Source organism: Desmodus rotundus, chromosome 3, assembly GCF_022682495.2.
Source record: "Desmodus rotundus isolate HL8 chromosome 3, HLdesRot8A.1, whole genome shotgun sequence".
In the NCBI taxonomy this organism is placed as follows: Eukaryota; Metazoa; Chordata; class Mammalia; order Chiroptera; family Phyllostomidae; genus Desmodus; species Desmodus rotundus.
Window position 1 is genome coordinate 155,478,226 of NC_071389.1, and position 12,432 is coordinate 155,490,657.

Genomic DNA, 12,432 nt, shown 5'->3' on the forward strand with positions numbered 1-12,432 from the left:
CAACGTGTCTATTCTTCTAGAGGAAGTTCCTCCCTAGCCGACATGAGCAGCTTCCTAATCTGAGAGACAGCTGTGTCCTCGGGGAAGCCCAAGGACTTTATGTCAGAACTTGCCCTCCCATCCAAATCAAACTGTTTCTTAGAAAGAGAAATGCACCCCTGGTTGGACCTCCATGCTTGGTCCACGCCCCTGTCCTCCTTCACCCATGGCTTGCTTGTTCCAGGTTGGAAGGGCAACCCCAGGAGGCGCAGGCAGGGTCAGCAGTGTGCTAGCATCCCGTCTGGTCAGTGCCCGTTTCTCTAGCACAGTCCCTTCTCTTTCTCCATCAGCCCGGCATTGCCATTGCAAACAGTATGGGAAAAGTACTGGAAAAGCAGAATTAAGGAGGTTCCCATTCAAAGCCAGGAAGAGAGGATGGGAAAGTGACGAATTACAGGATGGGACTGGGAGCTGTGAGGAATTAGCATCGGGCATATATTGGAGGGAGAGAAACCAGGAAGAAGGCATCCGGAAAAGGGCTATGCAGTAGTCTTGACTGTAAGCAAAGGGAAGGACAGGGCGGTAGCCATCATGAGTGGAAAGAGCAAACCGAGGCCAGAACAAGGACAGGGAGGTCAGCCTGGCTCCCTGAACGGAAGTGCTCTTTGCTTTGAGGACAGAGTGAATTAGAGGCCTCAGGACCTCTACAGTACTCCCCTCTGGCTCAGGGGCTCCCAGGCTCACCTGCCCTCTACCCGGGAATCAGCAGGCCTGGAGTTTCATTGCCTTGAGCAATCGCCAGGCAGCGGGGTTTCTGTGGGTGCTAATTGCCTGTTTGGCCTGGCACGGGTTGCCCGCTTGGCTTCTCGGCAGCCTGCTCACCAGCTCGGGGAACCAGACCAGCGGCATCGCTGGCTCTGGGTCTGTTGCCACGTCTCTTGTTCCTCTGGCCCAAAGCCTGTACTTCCTACAGGCTGAGCCTTCCAGATCCCAGGCTGTGTGTTCCAGGTGCCCCGTGGACCCTTTTCTGCGAGGGCCTGGGAGTGGGGGGTTGCTTATGAGGGGTAATAGAGGGGTCCAGGAGCACAGGTCAGGTCTGCTTCCTCCCGTGAAACCAGGCACAAATATGTGGGCTCTGCAGGGGGCCATGCTACCAATCAGTTGTACGTCCTTGCTCAAGTCTCTTGATGTCTCTAGGTTTGTTACCTCAACCAACCACATGATACATTCATATATAATCCCTCTAGTATATAGAGTTAACCTGAGGACTAACAAGGTTGTATACAAAAGTGCTTTGAAAAGCATAAAGTACAATACAAGTATATTATTTTTTATTTTTATCAATTTATTTTTAGAGAGGGGGAAGGGAGGGAGAAAGAGTGAAAGAAACATTGATATGTAAGAGAAACATCAATGTGTGGTTGCCTCTTGCATGCTTCCCAGTTGGGGACCTGGCCCACAACCCAGGCACGTGCCCTGACTGGGAATCAAACGAGCAACCTTTCGGTTTGCAGGCCGGCACTCAGTCCACTGAGCCACACCAGCCAGGGCAAGTATACTATTTTTGAGCGTGAGGGGTCAACACTGATGTTCTTAGTAGAACCCTGCCCTGTTTGTTATAAAATAAACAAAAGTTTCTCCACCCACCCACCCTCCTTTTGCGTTTTCTTTCACGCCCTCCCTCCTCAGATTTTAATGAGCATCTATGCTCCAGACATGGGCTGGGAGCTGGCAGTGTGAAGACCTGGGGGTCACATCGCACCAATCTGCACCCCAAAGGTCTCCAACGGCTCTTAGGGCTGTTTGATTAATCTGTGGATCCCACCCTTGAATCCCCTCTCTTCCCAGGCCACCTGCTGCTGGGTTCGGCTCAGGAAGATGGGGCCCCTAGTGGTTGCTGGTTGGATTATGACAAGTTGGAGGTCAGTTTCTCACTAGAGAAGCTCGAATCTCTGTGAGCCTGTGCTTGCTGCCCTGAGACACACCGGTAGGCTCTGAATCCCCAGGACAAGACTACACTAGGCATCTGGGTGGAGGAAGACAGGTTCTTTCATGCCCAGAGCCAAGTGCAGGAGATGGAAAAATGGACAGGGATGACACCTTGCAGAGCCATGTCACACCAGACCAATAGTGTGGTTGTGTTGCCCGTGGGCATGTCACACTGCCACAGCCCACCCTCAGCCCTTTTCTCCGAGACCCCTTAGAGTCTGTTGCTGGCTGAGGGCCAAAACCCCTGCCTGCACTCCTGGCGCTCTGGGCGGCTCGCTGCTTTTGTCTTGTCACCCTGTCCTCCGTCCGCCTGTATCTTTGCTGTCCCTGACTTGGTGGCTGAGTCCAGCTGCGCTTGTGGTTTGGTTTGAATTTTGTCTGATAAACACACACACACGGGGCCGATCCTCATTATTTGTGGATTCTGTATTTGCCAGTTTGCCCACCTGCTAAAATTTACTTGTAATCCCTAAATTGATACTTGCAGCAATTTCGCGGTCATCTGTGGGCATGTGCAAAGCGGTGAAAATGAGTCTCCCCACGCAAACATTCCCAGCCTTCTGTTTCAGCTCTTGCGCTGCAAGTGTGTCCTTTTGGCAGTCCACTTAGTGGCAAGTTTTTCGCATTTTTGTACTTTTTGCTGGTGATGTCATTGTTTCAGATGGCCCCCAAGCATGGCATGTTCCTAAGTGCCAGAAAGCTGTGATGTCCTCACAGGGAAAATACATTGTTAGCCAAGCTTGGTTCAAACATGAGTTCAATATCAACAAATCAACTATATATATATGTATGTATATATATATATGCATATGTATATTAAATAAGGTGTATTTAAACAAGGTTATGTATTGGTCGATTGATAAAAATATTGTGATTAGAGGCTCACAGGAGCCTGACCCTGTGTTTCCCCTGGGAGCAAGGGCTCAATATTCACTAATTCAGTGTTGGAGTTGATGTTATAGAATCTAACTACCGAGCATAACAAGAGTGGACTGTGTTTACATAATGTATCTTTTTCTCTTTCGCTCTCCCCCTACATCTCTCCCTTTGCTTCATTCAAATTCTATTTGGCATTCTTTCATTTTAGTCTAGTTCAAGTAGTTGTCTGAGAAGCCCCTTGTCACTTCTGTCTGTGAAACCCTGACCCGAGTGTTGGTGGTGGGCACCGTCTCTGTGTCAAGCACTGCGACCGCGGGACACAAAGATTCGGCAAACAAGTCCTTCCTCTCAAGGAGCTCACTCAACCCTTTCAAGACAGCACCCAAGGACGGAGCATCACTTTAGTGTCGGGTCACTAGCTGTTTTCCAAGCCCTGGGGACCAGTAATCCTGTCTGGCCATTTAGTGTTGAACTGACTTCTAAGACAGTCAAACTGAACTGCTCTAGGACCTAGTTGCAGTCATTCCAGCGGGTCCAAAACTTATAATCGAAGCTCCCGGGGGAAATGCAGGGTTAGCTTCCTCTGAGCCTCTGATCGATTTTCATCAATCGATCAATATATAACCTTGTTTTGTGTGTGTTTGCTGTTCAAAGACACCTTATTTAATGTATAGTGTTGATTTACATAGTGTTGAACTCGTGTCTGAACCAAGCTTCTCTAACAATGCATTTTCCCTGTGAGGCACATCACAACTTTCTCACACTGGGGGACACTTCGGTCATCTCAGCAGGTCCAAGACTCACCATCAAAGCAAAGTGCAATTTTGCAGGCCGGGCAGTTCTGTTGCTGTGTGGTCGGGAATTGGAGACAATCGTGAACCAGTCCTCCTGCAAGCTAATTCATGCTGCTCCTGCTTCCTGCTCCTTTGGAATCTATGGACATCTTCAGAGAAAGATGATACTTCCAGTGCATGGCCAGGCTTGTAGATGTCTACATGTCTTGGCTGTATGTTAACAACCAGAGAATAAGTAAGGGCCAGAGCGGGGAGATATGTAGGTCTAGTATAACGTGTATTATGTGGTGGGTGATCTGTGGTTGTGGGTAAATCTCTGGTCATGAATGGCTTTGTTCAAGCTCTAATATGAAGGAAAAGTATAAAAGACAGAGAAGAAAATCAGAGGGTCCCCTTGATGAAGAGAATGAAGGTTATGGTGAAGTTTACGAGGTGGTCCTGGAAGGCAAGACTGAGAAACAGACCACTGTTGGCCTCTCCATCTTGTGTTCATCCTCCCCGTTGACGTCTCCTTAATCTGCACCCCGTGAAGCTGTGGGCTGCGAAGTGCCAAGCTAACAAGGGTGGTGTGGAGAATACTTTCTTGACTGCTAGCCCTGAGGTTCTTGGGGAACTCGTTAATTATGGGTCTGGTGGAGTTCAGGGGCCAAAGGGAAGGCTGGTGAGCATCCAGGATCACAAGGATTGTTCTGGCTTCCAGGAAGCTTGCCCAGCTGATAGTTGCAGAAATCGTGATGGGAAGGGAAGCAGAGAAATGGGGCAGATGTCCACTCTGAGACTTAAAACTCCAAGTGCTTAACGGGCAATAGAGTATATAAAGAGAGCAGTGGGGAGCATCGGCCGCACAGACCAGTCTACAGGCACAAGTGAATGAGTCGCCGAGAAGTCAGTGCTGCTGGACAGAACTTTGTCCGGGTCCGCTAGGTGCTGGCCTCCCACCGCAGCCGCCCAAGGGTGTGAGTGGAAGGGAAGGAGAAAGGTTCTCTATGGATGGTCAGAAGCTTGGGCAGAGAGCGCCAGAGTATTCGGGGAGGAAGATCACTGGAGTTTCCAGAAAGGCAGCTGGGCGGATACAAAGACCTCATGTTTCTTTTTGGCCAGTGTTCTGTTTCTTTGGAACTCAGCGTTCGTATCCACAGGCACGAATCCCCTCTGTGCTGTGGCAGAGTAGGGCCAGTGGAGAGGACGGCACATGTTACCCCACCCTTCCAAGCCACACATCTCAGGTATGCCTGTATCCCGGTGGCTCGTTAGTCTGGATGAGTCCCTTAAACAACCTCTTCTTCATGCTCACGGGCAGATGGGATATATTTTTGAGTGCTGCTCTCTCTGGCACTGAGATCTGGTAGCTTTGTGATAGGAACCATATTATTAAGGATACCCGAGGCTTTGGAATCAAACAGATCATCACTCTAATCCCAGCTTTCACACTTGATTGTGTGACATGAAGCAAGTTATATCCCTGTGCTTTTTCTTATCACCGGGAAAACAGGAGTAATACCTATTCTGAAATGGTGTTGAGAGCCTTAGAGATAATATGTGAAGGACTGGCATAAAGATTGCTGTAAAATTGCAATTATTATTATTGTCCAGTGAATCGCGGTTGTTATTATTGTCCCTTTTTAATGTCTTAGTTTGTAAGAATGGATAACCCTTTCCTCTCCTCTGCGGTGGCCCCTGGAAGGCTTGTGACTGTGATGTGTCAGCAGGGGTCTCTGAGAGAAGGTCCCTGAGCGGAAGGAGTTAACTATCAGGTGTGAAGAAGGAAGGGCTGGGCCAGGGGCTCTAGGTGACCTTTACTGCAGTCAGAGGCTCAGTGGGAACCAGCTGTCTCAGAGAAACTGGACAATGGTCGCTGTAACTCACATAAGGTCCAGACATCCGGAGCAACAACGTGCTTTGAGCCCCTGGTGCCCGCAGAGCCCTGCACGAGGCACCCAGAGGGCAGGTGTAAGACACGTGTCAGCTTCTGGGTGCTCAGATTCTCACCGGGATCCTTAATACTGCCTTCTCCAGCCGCTGGCAGCACCCCTCCTGCTGCCTCTCCCTGCCAGCTTCTCTCCCTTCCCTTTATTGACTGTTTACTTTGTGCCCAGTCCTGCTTCCTTTACAACAGAATCCTTACCATGGCCCGCTCTGTAGGGTTGCTTTCCTTTCACAGATGCAGAAACTGAGGCATGGGGAGATGAAGTAATTTGCCCAAGATTGTGTATTAGGATTTAAACCCAAACAGATCAATCTCTTGAAGCCTGTATTTCCTTTTAAATTGTTACATACTTATAGTGGGTGATAGATTTTTGTGTGTGTAAATAACCCATGTGTATGGTTTTTTTAAAAAGATGCAAGCAGTTCACAAGGACATATAAGTGAAAAGTAAGTCTCTTCTTAACCCAGTTCTCAGGTGCCTATCTCCTCCCCCAGAAGCTGTCACTGTTACCAGCTCATTGTGTTTGCTTTCATACTCTTTATATAAAGGTGTGGGGGACGGCTGGGGGAGTGAAGTGTATTACACTGGTCTCGCTCTCATCTAGGAATGGGGGCTGCCTCAAGCTTGTTCCCCTTGCAGCGTCCTTCCCGTTCACAGCCACCTCCTTTGTATGGCTGTGCTCTGCCACAGTGAACCGGGCGCTGCCGATGGGCGTTTAGGCTCCATCTGTTGCTCTCTGACGGTGCTGCGGTAACCACCCTTGTACCTGCATCTTTGGGCCCGTGGGCTGGATTCCTGGAAATGGACTTACTGTGTTAATGACGCTGTGCATTTTGTGTGTTGGTCGATATTGCCAAATTTCTCTGCAAAAACGGAGGCCTGTGCTCTTTACCACATTGTTCACTAACCTACCTTCCTTTACAGTTGCTTTTTTAAACTCACCTGCTGAGAACCCGTTGATGCCGCCACATACAAATGGCCATGCAGGTTCCACGGAGCAGACCACACGGGTCTTTCATATAAGGAGCTCCAGCCCTCAGGGTTCTGTATCCAGACCACATTCTGAGTTTTCTGCGACCCGCAGGCATCAGTGGAGACAAAGCCCAGAGCTGGCACTTGGCCGCAGGCTTGGGTTTTGCAAGGTGTGTCTCTGCTGGCAGGGTCACCTATTGGCGAAGGACCCTGCTGTCCCAGGCCTGAGACTCTTTTGGCCCCGGGCACTTTATGTTTTTGTGAACTGCTTGTCTCTCCTGTTTTGATGAACTGGTCTCTGGAACGAGATTCGGTCCGTGTCCTCTCTCACCCCTGACTTTCTAGAAACTGCATCTATATTTAGCCTTGTTGCACTGTCCCTACCCCCTTCCTGAGCAGAGGTATAATTGCCAACCATCCAGAGGATGACAGGGTCCAGGCTCAGGGCAGCAATGGCAATGGGCTCCCATGGAAACCCGAGGCTCTGGTTTCTCCAAACCAAACCAGCTTACAGGCAATTAGCATTGGGAAGAAGGCAGGGCGGGGTGGGGCCTGTCAGGACAAAGCACAGAGCCAGGGCCAGCCAGTCTGGCCGCCCTGAGTCCTCATGGGCAGAGACTAGACGACAGCCACATGTGTGGAGGTGCTCTGAGAGGGCAGGGGGACAAGGAAGAGTTAGGCCGTGGAGCCCGTGGAACCTGTGTCCCAGCAAACAGCCGTGCTGGGACAGACACACCTGACAGGCAACTCTGGGATCTGGGCTCCAGAAAGGACCTGGGTCTGCCTGCTAGAGCTGGCGAGGGGGCTTTCCGTCCCCCACACACGGAGCTGCACTCCAGAGCCTGAGGATGTTCTATACGATGTGTGAGCTCCACCTTCCAAAGTAGAATTCCAGGGCCTTTCCTCTGTAGCTGTATTTAGCTTGGGAAGAACTGCTTACTATAAAATCTCTACTTTAACATAGTTTCAAAATGATTTATTTATTTATTTTTAGAAAGAGGAGAAGGGAAGGAGAAAGAGAGGGAGAGAAACATCAGTGTGTGGTTGCCTCTCACACGCCCCCAACTGGGGACCTGGCCTGCAACCCAGGCATGTGTCCTGACTGGGAATTGAACCAGCAACTTTTCGGTCTGCAGAGTGGCACTCCATCCACTGAGCGACACCAGCCAGAGCTGTATTTTTTTTTAATAATAATAATTTAAGAGCTTCATAAGCTTATTGGCTGCATTCTGCATTGCCCAAATAGTGTGGAGACCCGCTGCAAGGGTGGTGGGCTTTGGGAAAAGGTGTGGCAGAGGGCAAAGCGCATAGATGGCATTTCCACCACAGGTCTGGGTCCTACTGTGAGATAGTGTGCCTGGCCAGAGGACGGTTAACATTCCCATTTTCCTCCTCCCTCCCTCGATTTTTCCCTGCCTTCCCTCTTCGCCTCCCTCCTCCTCTCTCCCCCTCCTCCTCCTCCTCCTCCTTCTTCTTCATCTCTCCCCTCCTCTTTCTCCTCCTGTTTGCTCAGTACTCTGCAGCTTCATGCTACTGTAAAGCTGAGAGCAGGAATATTGTTTTTCTCACACAGCCAGGGCTGGGGAGAGGCTTTGGCTCATGTGCCTGGAGTGCCCTGTGTGCAATCTCTTGGGGCCCATGGCCTCAGAGAATGAGCAGGAAGAGCTCTGAGCCAGACAGGACAGTGGGTGGGAGGGCAGAGCAGCCCTCAGCTCCCAGAGAACATGCCTGGTTGTAAAAAAAAAAAAATAAGAAAAAAGAAAAATGAGAGTTTGCTCTGAATTAGAAACTCCTGGTCTTTGAGTAGGTTTTAAGAATTATGGGCATTCTGGGGCCTGAACATTTTATGGTAACAAGTAGAGCCTCAAAAACCACAGAGTGGAAAGGAGTCAAGTGGGGACCGATCTCATGTCCTGGAGTGGAGAGCTGTGCCCTGCGGTGATGACAGTGGTATGTTCGGGGTGCCTCTAATAGTGCCCAAAGTACGTCCCCACTCTTCTGTTGTTCTGGAAAGTGGCAGTGGAGGAATGGAGGCTCAAGGGGCGGGTTTCTTGTTTCCATAAAGGTGGATAGAAACCTGGGATACAGTCTCTCCTGGGTAGTCGCCGCAGGGGCGGGACACGGCCTTCAGTGGACTGGACTCGGGGCTGTGCTGCCCCCAGTAGCCTAGGCTACTCCACCTCCCTGTATAGCCTGATCTGCTGGTTGGTCCCTTGCATAATGAGGGTTGTGACAGGAGGGGACAAGGGCCAAGGTCCGAAAACCAACAGCAGCCACTTCCTGGACCACTGAGCTGTCCTTCACCTTGAACTGTGCTCAAGGGCCAGCTGCCTGGAGCCGTTTGCCTGTGGGCTCAGCTTCAGTGAGCACACTGAGTTTCTGGGATAAAACAGTGCCTTCAATCCAGGAAGCTAAGAGCAGAGCCTCGCATCCTCGAGGCTTCCAACTTGGGTGCCTTTACTTCTTGCTGAATCACCTCACTGATATGTTTATTTACATCAGTGGTCCTTTCCATAAAACAAGGGGGTACACTAACAGTCTCTTGGGTCCCCAAAGGATCTTAGAGTCCAATTACCTGTGACTGCCGGCAGAGCTGATCCTCTGGTCTCTTGTCCCATGTCCCATGGGCCACGCTGGTTTGGTCCCCAGGTGTCCATGTTGACTGATGAGTGTGTTTGTCCTGACCCCTGCGTATGTTCTAGTGAGTGTGAACAGTGAATCATTTTCCACCGAGAAGCATAACAAGTGTGTGACATCTGGAGAAGGTGGTATCACCAGCTCATCTCCAGGAGGGGGTAAAGGTCAGGCCTGGGCCTTTGTATCTAAGGCTTGGACATTGCACAGCTCCTGGGAAGATGCCCCTACTCGGGGAGAAAATGATTCTGCCATCATCTTTCCCCAGCGAAACCTTGTCTCCAAGAGTGGGCCTCCCCTTGCTGGGGCTGGGGAGAGAAAGAAGAGCCTCTAAGACACAGATGATGGCAAGGCTCTAGGGAGGTGGCCCTAAGGCAGCCTCTCAATGTCCCATTCAGTGTGCTTGACAGCAGGAGAGGAAGCGGAATTGGGTAGATGAGCTTATACACACAGACACACTTTTACAATGGACACTCACTGGGTGTCGATTCCTAACTCAGAACCTTTGAGAGTTTTCTGTTCTTATAGAACCCTTGCTTCCCCTGCCTGTGGGAAAGCCAAGGCCAGACCTTAGGGCTCCTGCCTGCTCATCTGGCCTCTTCTCCTTCTGGGCAGCCTGTCTTCATGTCTGCAGCTGTGGCCGGGCCTCTTCTCCCTTCTCTCTGCACCTGTGCCCCTGTCTGTCCCTGCATCGGGGGTGCCCTGGTCATAGATCTCTGGGATCCAGAAAGTTAAGGCTGAGACTAGCATCCTTGCCTTTCATAATGGCCCCTTCAAAGCAGTGAGGGTTACTTTGCAGGTTTCAGTACTTTAACATTTTTCTGCTAGGCTGATCACTCATATATTTCCTGTGTACTTAACATGTGGAAGTAGAGTGCTGTAGAAGTAGGTAAGAGCAATGCTGGGAGTGGGGCAGGCAGTGAAGGGGAAGGCAGGCATGCTTGGCATGTGCCCAGTGGGGGGAGGCTGTCACGGAGAGTGGCCCGGGCCCAGGCTGGACCCCAGCCCTCTGCGGGAGAAGCGCAGATCTGGAAGCCTCGTGGCCAGGTCCCTGCGGTCACAGCAGCCGGCGCTGAGGAGCGGGAAGGTGGGTGACACAGCAGAGGGCATGTCCTCTCTTGGCAGGCGCAGCATGAAGCGAAAGGCATTGTTCACCTGTCCTTTCAATGGGGACTGCCGCATCACCAAGGACAACCGCCGCCACTGCCAGGCCTGCCGGCTCAAGCGCTGTGTGGACATCGGCATGATGAAGGAGTGTGAGTGCCCAGGGGCCAGGGCAGGGGGTTGGGGTGGGACTGGGGACAGGGGAGGCTCTGGCTACTGTTTATGCAGGTTTGGCCAGAGAGGTGTGGCCACCCTTCCTCTGTAGCTGCTGGCATCTGGGGCCAGCCACCTGGGCAGGGTGGCTGGGATTCCAAGATCAAAGGCACCAAGGTGTCCTGAGAGCCTCTGTGGGATTGGTGTATGGGTCTCGGAGGCCAGGGAGAGCCCCTCTGGTGTGAGGCCGGTGAGGGGGCAGAGGCTGGGAACTGCCTGCGTGAGCCCCCGGTTAGTCTTCCTCCAAGGGGTCATCATATGCTCACTGCTCCCTGGACCTGAGGGGAAAGCGCGTGGCTCAAGGACCCCAGGGTACTTTGGCTTTGTGGGGAGGGGCTGCTGTGATTGGGGAGGGGAAGAGCGATGCAGAGAAGAAATGCTCAGAGCCTGGCTGGCACCCGGGCTCTTCCCCACCCCAGCCTTCCAGCCCCCCTGGCCCCCAGGTACAAATCTGAGGGCTGCTGCGCAGGGCACACTGGGTGGGAAGGTTCTGTGGAGGGAAGCACTGTACTCTCGGATGACCCTCTGGATCCAGACAGAGGAAGAAGAGCGATCCTTTAGGACTTCCTGTCTAGCTCCGGGGCTGGAGGAGAGGACAAGTGGGATAGTTTCGCATGTTCTGACCCCTGGACTTTGCATCTGAGCTCTAGGACCAGTTACTTGGTAACTAGAGTAGCCATTGAATTTAGTAGGTCCTGGGAGGGGCTAGCCAGGCCCTCTGGGGGCTCAAGGCAAGGGCACCGGGCTGGCCTGGGCAAGGGCACCCTCTGTACTTCAGCACCGGCTTTGTACCTTGCTCACTTCTCTCTGCAATCTGCACCTGGGCCCCTTCCCAGCCCTGGGATAGGGCCTAGGCCCTGCAAAGCTGTAGGCCCAGGAGGCTGGGGAGGCGTGCTCAGATGCAGACACCCGTGAAGGCTCTCCTGGCTGTGGGCTGTTTTACTGGGGTGAGGGGAGTGGGAAGTGGTATAAGGAAGGTGTATCTAGAACAAGAGGAAAAATCACAGGACAGGGCTGAGGGGATGGGACATTTCTTCCTTGATGGGAAAAAAAAAATCTGTTGTTGGGAAACAGAGGCAGAGTGGTGGCCCTCACATAGGGCCCCTCCTCAGACCTTGACAGGGTCCCCTCTGGTAGGTCTCGGCCCCTCACTCCTGATTCCAGCTCCCCAGCCAACACTGGCAGCCCTGGAAGAAGTTTCCAGGCCATGTTCCTCCTCGCCCCCACGGGAACATGCAGGCCCGGACTTGCTCATCGCTCTGTGCCCAGTCCCCTGCCCCGCCCGACTCCTGTGTTTATCCTGGAGCAGTGGAGGCTCGAGGCCTGGGTGCCTCCTGGGGCTTCTCACACATTGGCTTATCGCGGCTGCTCTGCGTGAGACGCCAGGCTGGGCACAGAGCAGAGACTGCGCCCACAGCCCCTGCCCCCACGATGCACAGGCTGCAGGGGGCAGGGAGCCAGATTCTAAGGCTCCAGCCAACCAATAATGGCACAGGGTAACACCGCTGGGAGTTGGTCAGGCTCTGCCTCAGGAGTGCCAGTCAGGGCCAGCCTCACTGATGTCCCAGAGACCCCTCTCCTTAGTCTCAGGAGGAAGGAGATGTTCCATTAACTGGGAATAGGGAAACACACTTGGAAGTCGTCTGAGACCCAGAAAGGAAAATACCGGGATTGGAGTCAGGAAGCAAGTTGAGACTAGAATCTAAACTCTGTGTCCCTAGATCCCTCCTGGTCCCCTGGAGAGTGCTGCATCCATGGTGATGAGCAGGCCTTGAGGGAGTCAGGGTGTCCCTGTTCCAGGAATGCCACGTGGTGGGGGGTCAGCCATCCAGAAGTGGATGTCCACCCTCAACCCCCAATCGGCTTTGTGCCTTGGCCACTCCAGCTCTAGCCTCAGTCACCCCCAAAGAAGCCCTGTGTCCCCCTCTGCTACCTGCCCGG

The 12,432-nt window shown here is 52.3% G+C and overlaps 1 protein-coding gene across 1 annotated transcript in view; it reads left to right on the top strand.

Annotated features, from left to right (window-relative positions):
• Window positions 1-12,432, top strand: part of VDR (vitamin D receptor) — a 55,536-nt gene that overhangs the window by 24,100 nt on the left and 19,004 nt on the right. The window contains exon 4 of the mRNA XM_024575542.3: window positions 10,300-10,430. Coding sequence (XP_024431310.1) covers window positions 10,300-10,430 — 131 coding nt within the window. The remainder of the gene's footprint in view (window positions 1-10,299; window positions 10,431-12,432) is intronic.